The sequence below is a fragment of the Lithobates pipiens genome, unplaced genomic scaffold, assembly GCF_037356315.1.
Source record: "Lithobates pipiens isolate NorthernLeopardFrog02 unplaced genomic scaffold, aLitPip1_a1.2 Scaffold_74, whole genome shotgun sequence".
NCBI classification, from domain to species: Eukaryota; Metazoa; Chordata; class Amphibia; order Anura; family Ranidae; genus Lithobates; species Lithobates pipiens.
Window position 1 is genome coordinate 115912 of NW_027507897.1, and position 9089 is coordinate 125000.

Here is a 9089-nt window from a genome sequence, read left to right on the forward strand (position 1 = left end):
CACGCTACAGGAGGATTGTATAATACCTGGGACACCTTTTGGGTTACCCATAGAGAGTAGTAATGAGGTGTGCTACGGTGAACAGTGGCTGTGGCCAAATTGCATTAACAGTGGGATGGAGGACTTAAAGGGACATGGTTAAATAAAACAAAAGCATTCATGTACCCATAAAATATGATTTGACTAATATTGTTATCCAAGTCTTGACCAGAAGATTCAGTTGGATGCTAACTAGTTGTTCAATGAAACAAGACATTTTTCTATATCTTTTGATAGATCCTGTTCACATAACATTCATGAACAATTAGCCAAATTGTTTTAACAAGGTAAAGCCTAACCTCAGTGTAATCAGATTTCATGCTTGCAGGTGGTTTACTGCTACCCCTTACAACTTAATACTGGTTTATGGAGCCCCCTTCTCATATTAATGAGCCAAAATTAAAGAGCAAGGTGGAGGAGGAAATGTACAGCCAGAGAACATGGAAGCTGTTTGCTTCCATTAGCCCTGGTTTTTGGGTCCTCTGGTGTTCCACAAGACTGCCAAACTACCTTGCAATAACCCAGTTCATTTAAGCTTTCAGTATTTCATTCACCGATTTTCTTTTTGTTTTAGGAATAAACAATGGACTGTATGACTCCTGGGCACACTGCAGTTTTGTCCCACAGTACACAAATATTATGAGCGGTTATAGAGACAATCTTTACAAGAATCCAAGATTTATTTACAGAATACAATACCTTGCTTCATTTCTTTTATTGGGTACCATTCATTTGTCTCAACCAAATAATATAATCAGAAAAGCAAACTAAAAAGGTCCCCAAGTATGTTACCAAATTTTTGGTATGAAATCCAGTCCATGAAATGCAAGTTTACTGTGGAAAGCTTGTTTAGGCATATGAGCAAAGAAAACAGATTTACTACAAATTCCTTTCCCTACCTTGTGAAATTCAGGTGCCATATACAATAGCTCTATTTTCTGCTTTATAAAGGATAGTTACATCTAAGCACCAGGCATCAACTGTGATGCTTAAAACTTCCACAGGGGTGACATTCCCTGGTCTAGTAAAAAAAAAAAAATAAAGTAGTATGAGTGAGGAAAATACATGAAAATTAAACTTTTTTCCTGCAATGTAATTTCCATCATAGTTTTTCTTTAGCCAATAAAATCACTTGTTTCTGTTTAACAGAAAACCTGAAATAAGTTACCAAAGGACCACAATAGTTGTAATAAACAATTATAATATTTAAGCCTTATGGTTTAAATTAAGGGTTATAAAATGATTGCAATTGCTCCTTTGTTTTCTCCAGAAGACAAATTGCTCCTTTGTTTTCTCCAGAAGACAAAAACTGTTTTGTAGGTAGATGTAGTAATGGCTGAGACACAACTGATTAAGCAATGTGCTGTTAGTCTTTTAGCAAGGGCAAAAAGCAGTCTCAGTAAACGTTTCTGAAGAAGAGGAGGGAATTCGAACCTCTGCCAGTTTGAACATGGGAATGAATAGGATGAACAAAGACCATTTGAATGGGCAATGTACCACAGATGTAAAAATACATTAGGTTAGGCCACAGGGTCTAGACAGTTCACCCTATGTTTAAGTATAATTTAAAGTGACCTCATGCATCCTCTACTGCAGTTGCTTTTCTTTTACGGCCTTTTGCTTCCTCCTGGGGTTGGGCTTTAAAACACTCTTCTGAATGGATGTAATGTAGGGCCATTTCGCTGTAGGCCTCCAAAATCCTTTGACGCTCTTCAGGCGTGAAGTCTACAGAGTAAGGGTGCACCTGGACAATGTGGCGCTTAATTGTGCTGACTTTCAGGGTGGCCAGTGTACCACCACATACCATGCAGATAAGGCCCTGCCGACGACAGTCATAATCCATCATGAATTCGGTGCGCCAACGGACCTGGTAGCTCCGCTTGGCACTATTACACGGTGGAGGTAGAGAAGCGGTAGGCTTAGAAGGTTTGGAGATGGTTGGAAGAATTATTTCAGTACGTGGAGTGCAGGTTGCGGCACTGGTCCCATGTGATTCGGAGGTTGTCGCATCTTCTGTGTTGAAAAAAAATAAAGGAATATCAGAATAAGCAAAGTTGAATTCAAACTGGCATATGAAAACAATCTCTTTACAACAGACTTAGCTGAGTGCTACAGAACAGCTGCACTAAAATAAAACCCACCCCTTGCTGTACAAAAGGCACTGATACCTATACTCACTCTACCCTGGCTGCCACTTAGGTCATTATGGGAGACTTGCTGAAAATATCAGTAATCCGCGGTCTTCCCACAATGCAGTAATCAATGCCTGAACAGTTACTTACTGTGCTGGAGTTCAATCACATGGGGCAAGGTCGTGATCATAGTGTTGGACAGAATCAGGGATGGTTAAAGCGGTTGTATAGTTACAGTGTGTACTTTAACCTACAGGTAAGCCTATAAGGCTTACCTGTAGGTAAAAAGAATATCTCCTAAACCTGTATGGTTTAGGAGATATTCCCCTCGCAATGAACCGCTGACTTCAGCGGCTCATGTACACAGGGGATTCTCAACTGAAAGTCCGGCAGACGCCAGACCTTGCCGGGAAGAAAACTCCTGCATGCATGCACAGGAGTGACGACATTGCGGCTCCGGCCACTCACAGCACCAGAGCCGCGATACCCAGAAGACACGCCGAGAGAACATGTCAACTCCCTCGGCGTGGACCGAGTGAGATGCTGGCGCCTCATTCTAAGGTATTTCATAATGCCTTTTCCCTTGCAGGTGTAAAAAAAAAAAAAAAAAAGTCAACAGGTTTACTCCCACTTTAAGCATGGACACCAAATGATGCCTACTGTAGAGCAAGAGGTCTTGAGTTCATAAGGAACACAAAGTTTATGTCAGGTCAAAATAAAATAAAAATGCAATATATGCACATTTACCCCTAAAGTACAGATTATCCGTTGATGTGTCAAAAATATACTCACCTCCTAAGCCCTGTTGAGGTGAAAAGCATTTTTGTGCAGGGAATCATGTTAGCCCTGTCCAACTGTCTTTTGTCAAATTACTTAAAGCCTAAGAGCAGACAAAATAAAAAAAAGAAAATCAGCACAAGCTGAACGGATGTGTCCCATGTGTTGATTCCTCTGCTATTAGTAAAAATTCTCCTGTCCTGCCCCCTGCTGTAATCTTCAGGTATGGCACAGATTCTCACCAAGGCTGCCCAACTATGATCATCTTTTCTATCCAGCTCTGCCATTCCTAGAAGCTGTAGTACAGTTACTATGAATAATGGAGATGAGCAAAATGGGACCAGCATAGTGCATCTTGGAGGCACAGATGTGGCGTCCAGCCCTGCTGCCTGCAGCCTGTCTATGGCAGACCTAATTATGCTATGACTGGATGGGGCTGAATGCTGTACAGAGTGGTACCCGTGTTTAGGGCCCCAACCGTTCGAGAAAGTATACATATAACAAAGAATACCTGCGTTATAGGCATACTTCCCTGAACACATATGGCACTAAACATGAGTGAAAGTACTCAGACCCAGCTAGCCAAAGTGTATTTCAGCCTGCCATAGACTTTGAATCCTTGCTTTTTGAGGTTGAGAATTATCAAACTGCTGCTGAAGTGTTTGAAATGTTTTTGGATCTCCATTTTCTATGTAGTGTATTTTCTGAACCTGAAATTTAGACCACCTATCGGGGATAGAACCTTAAAGCGAGAGTCCGCCGTTTTTTTTTTTTTTTAAAAGCCAGCAGCTACTAATACTGCAGCTGCTGACTTTTAAAATAATGACACTTACCCGCCCAGCGTGCCCGCTATGTCGGCACCCGAAGCCGATCTCTCGATCGTCTCTCGGGTGCTGCCGCCGCCATCTTGGGTATGGGAATCAGGAAGTGGAGCCTTTCGGCTTCATTTCCCGGCTCCCTACAGTGCATGCGCGAGTCGCGCTGCGCAATAAGGATGGTCCCCGCTGTCGCTGGGATCCATGAGTTTCCCAGCAGGCAGCGGGGGACCTTCGGAAAGGGGTGTGGATTCTGCGGAAAGGGGCGTACCTTCTGCAGAATCTACGCAGGAAGTGGGTGCAGATACCTGTACTGTACAGGTACCTGCACCCCCCTCCCCCCTGAAAGGTGCCAATTGTGGCGCCGGAGGGGGGGGGGTTCCAATAAGCGGAAGGTCCACTTTAGGGTGGACCTCCGCTTTAAGCTGTCAGCAACAGCCAGGGTCAAGTACTAATCCCAGGAAATTATCAACGCCTGGGCTTTTAAAGCTTCTATAGATAGGAGCATGCTATAAAAGGTTGATATAAACACTATGCTATGCTTCCATTACACAGGTGATGTTGTGGCACTTCCTATCAGTACAGAGGCTCAGGCAGAACTGTTGCAGTTGTCTACTAGCCTTTCCCTACAGCAGTAAATCATTGCTATAGTGATCTACTGCTGATAGAAGTGATCTGAAATGAACAAAAAAAAAAATGTGTGTATATATATTATATTCATCATCATGTGGCGAGATCAAAGCAGTAACCGTACAGTCTTGTAGGTAAGAGCGCATACGTTTCAAGTGTCCCTGCTCTTTTTCAAGCTCACACAGTTCTGTTACCTACAGACTTTCCTGTGACTGCTTTGATCTCATTGCATGCTGAATATTGCGTGTTGGTTAAAATTGATAGAACATGTAATGCTTGCTAATGTGACTATATAGTAGAAAGCAATCCTAGAGATCATAGAGCAACTGCGTGCCATCAGAGAGGACATCAAAGATAACCATATTGTTGCCCTGATCCTCTGCAGCCTTCCAGAGACATATACTGCTCTTATTAATGCTTTAGAAACAAAAACCGAGCAGGAGCTGACACTGGAATATGTCAAAGGGAAATTAATCTATGAATACGAAAGGAGAGAAAATGCACCGTGATGACAAAGCTCTTAATATGTAAAAAAAAAGGCATAAAACACAACAAAGAAAGCACAGCCTGTTTTCATAGTAAGAAGACCAGTCACATAAAAAGGGACTGTGCTATCTGGAAAGCAAAGCAGCAAAAGCTAGAGCTATTCACAAAAGAATGAGTCAAAGCAAAACAAAGGAAATTGCAGACACATCATGGAGTGGCACCTTTAACCCACTTGCCGACCGCTGTCAAAAAATATATATTGGGAGAATGTCATGGCAGGTCAAAGTAACATACCTTACTTTGAATTTCCTGCCGTGCACCCGTGCGTGCCTGCCGCAAGCTCAGTGACCGTGCCCGCAGGACCCACGGACTCGATCGCCACTGGGATGCCCACAATCGTGTCACGGAGCGGAAGAACGGGGAGATGCCGATGTAAACAGCATCTCTCCGTTCTGCCTAGTGACAGGACACTGATCATCTGCTCCCTATCATCGGGAGCAGCGATCAGTGTTGTGTAACTGCTCGTCCATCCCCCAGACAGTTAGAATCACTCCCCCTGGACACACTTAACCCCTCCCCTCCCCCTAGTGGTTAATCCCTTCACTGCCAGTGACATTTTAACAGTAGTCAATGCAATTTTATAGCATTGATCCCTGTATTAATGCCAATGGTCCCAAAAATGTGTCCGATGTGTCCGCAATAATTGTCTCAGTCACGATAAAAAAAATGCCATTACTAGTGGGAAAAAAAATTATTAGTAAAAATGCCATAAAACTATCCCCTATTTTGTATACGCTATAATTTTTGCACAAACCAAACGCTTATTGCAATGTTTTTACCAAAAATATGTAGACTACGTATTGGCCTAAACCGAGGCCAAAAAAATTTTTATATATATTTTTGGTGGATATTTATTATAGCAAAAAGTAAAAAAAGTGTGTTTTTTCAAAATTATCGCTTTTTTTGTTTATTGCGCAAAAAATAAAAAGGTGATCAAATACCACCAAAAGAAAGCTCTGTGGGAAAAAAAGGACGTCAATTTTGTTTGGGAGCCACGTCGAGAGACCGTGCAATGGTCAATCAAAGCAACGCATTGCCGAATCGCAAAAAGTGCTCTGCTCAGGAAGGGGGTAAATCCTTCCGGGCCTGAAGTGGTTAAAGTGACACAGAGCGACAAGCCAAGCGACTGGTGCAACAAGCCACATAACTAGCAATGAGACCTTCACAAACATTGATTACAGTGCAAGAGACAGTTTTCCTAGCAAACGGGAAAATAATCACTTCTGAAAGGTAAAAGGCCAGAGCTTCCTGAACTGCATCACACCAGAAGGTACAATATCCTTGTAAAGAAAATGCTGTGTATTCCAGAACTAGAAGGCAGCCTTCTATCAGTAAAAAGTCTTGCAAACAAAAGGTCTCACAGTTAAGTTCCAATGTGATGAATGCACAATTCACAATAATAAGCGATTCCATCACCACAGACCAGCAAGCCAATATAGACTCTAATGACCTACACAACAAATGTATTCACTAATGGCAGAGGCGGCTGAGGCACAGAAGTTCAGAAGCTATACAGGACAATATAAAGAGGCTTATCAGAAGATTTGACAATAGCGCCTTGCAAAGTGCTCATGAAATGCAAGTCCTGTATTGAAGCAAAAGCCACACGTGCGCCCCTTCCACAGGCTTCTCAAAGAAAAACTGCCCACCCCCTGCAGCTCATACACAGTGATGTTTGCGGTCCAATGAAAACTCCCACGTCAGGCGAGAATGGATATCTACGGACTTTCATCAACTATTATTCCAGATACACAACTACTTATCTGATGAAACACAAGAATGAAACATCAGAGAAACTTCAGGAGTTTGCCATATCTAGCAAGAAATTCCAACGCAAACCAGGAATAATACGCACAGATAATGGGGGAGAATACATAAGAAGTGGCCTCATACCTGAAGAGACACCATACGCTCCTGAACAAAACTGTAGCAGAAAGGAAAACAAAAAATTTGCACTTATAGAAATGGAACGCTGCATGTTGTCAGATTCCAGCCTATCTCACAAGTCCTGGAAAGAAGCAGTCATGGCTGCAACCTACCTACAGAACAGACTACCCTCAAAAGCCATTAAAAGTACTCCATTTGAAATGTGGCATGGATCAAAGCCTAGCATAGGGCACATCAGAGTGTTTGGATGTAAACATTCTATTTATAAAGCATATGCCCATATTCCAAGTGAAAAACGATCCAAGCTGGAGAACAGAGCCATATAGGGCATTCTAGTAGGCTACAGTGAGAAAACTAAGGGTTACAGAATCCTACACCCAAAGACTGGCAAAGTGATTAGAAGCCATAGTGTTTATTTTGATGAGAGCCTAGAACCACTGATCCCTGAAAGTGAATATGCCAAGCAAACCAGAAGAAAAAAGGTCAACCAAAGCGAAACTTTGCAGGAGTCAGAAAAAGAGTTCAAACTTACATCGCCTAAATCAAGTTCCCCACCAGATCCTCCTGTACTGCCTGAAGTCAGAAGATCCACTCGGACTACAAAAGTGATACCACCCCGTAAGCTGTCACACACTGTCAAAACACACAGCATATTTTAACATCCTGGGGAGACAGAAAAACTGCCAAAATGGGAAACGAATGAAGAAAGTAAGCAAAAAGAATTAATGTCACTTTAAGAGAATAAAACTTGAACTAGAGCTCCCTGCTATTGCAAAAATCTATAGGAAGTGAACTTTCAAACTAAAGTCAGACGCAGAAGGGAATATCCACAAATACAAAGCCAGACGAGTTGCCAAGGGTTACTCTCAGAAATTTGGTGAAGATATTACGATGAAACATTCGCTTCCATCGTAAGACACTCCACCATCAGATCGATTATTACCATTGCAGCGAGGAAGGGCATACACCTCAAACGCTTAGACCACTGATGGCAAACCTTGACACCCTAGATGTTTTGGAACTACATTTCCCATGATGCTCATGCATTCTGCAGTGTAGTTGAGCATCATGGGAAATGTAGTTCCAAAACATCTGGGGTGCCAAGGTTCACCATCGCTGACCTAGACGTTACAACTGCTTTCATGTAGGGCTGCAACTAACGATTATTTTCATAATCGATTAGTTGACCGATTTTTTTTTTTTTTTTTTTTTTTTTTAAGGTTATTAATCAAAACAAAGTGTGGTGTATAATTTAGTTAATATGTAAAGTTTTTAAAAAAAGGCAATTTATTCTTAAATATCTCTATATGCAGTCGTAAATATAAATAACCAACAATGGTTTTGGAGCAAAATATCTAATCCACTCTGAGAATAACAGATAGAAGAGATATACTGTATATATTAGAGGGGAAATATACTGTATATACGATTAGAAGAGATATACTGTAAATACCCTTAGAGGAGAGATGTACTGTACATACCATTAGAGGGGAGATGTACTGTACATGCCATTAGAGGGGAGATGTACTATATATACCATTAGAGGGGAGATACTGTATATACTATTAGAGGAGAGATGTACTGTATATACTATTAGAGGAGAGATGTACTGTATATACTATTAGAGGATATATAGTGTATATACTATTAGAGGAAAGATATACTGTATATATTATAAGAGGAGATATACTGTATATACTATTAGAGATATATACTGAATATGCTATTAGAGGAGAGATATACTATTAAAGGGTCAATCTGGTAAATATCATCAGACTCATTAACTTTAACCCCATTTTGTTACTGGGTGATTAATCGATTATGAAATTAATCGATTGCTACTTTCATAATCGATCGATTCGTTGTTTCAGCCCTACTTTCACGTATGGATACATTAAGGAAGATCTCTACATGGACCAACCACCAGGGTTTGAACAAGGAGACCACCTTGTGTATAAACTTAAGAGTATCTACGGTCTTAAGAGATCTACAAGGATGTGGAATGAGAAAGTGAACAAAGTACTTACTAAAAAGGGATTCCCAGGAAGTAAAGCAGACACCTGTCTCTACTCCAGAAATCCTTATACATCCTTATTTATGCCGATGACATTATAACCTGTTTTGAACAAGAAGGGGAAGAAGAAAATTTTGAAGTCAAAGAACTTGAGAACATTAGCTACTATCTGGGAATCCAAATAGAGTGAGAAGAAGATGGAAGTTCTCTTCTCAACCAATCTCTGCATATGGAATTGTTCCAAGATTT

The 9089-nt window shown here is 41.1% G+C and overlaps 1 protein-coding gene across 3 annotated transcripts in view; it reads right to left on the reverse strand.

Moving 5' to 3' along the window:
* Positions 1-700: 700 nt before the first annotated feature.
* The window catches only part of LOC143959413 (uncharacterized), a 116739-nt gene continuing 108350 nt past the window's right edge, over positions 701-9089 (reverse strand). For all 3 annotated transcript variants that reach the window (XM_077468049.1, XM_077468050.1, XM_077468051.1), the window contains one exon: positions 701-2052. In XM_077468049.1, coding sequence (XP_077324175.1) covers positions 1616-2052 — 437 coding nt within the window. In that variant the 3' untranslated portion in view covers positions 701-1615. The remainder of the gene's footprint in view (positions 2053-9089) is intronic.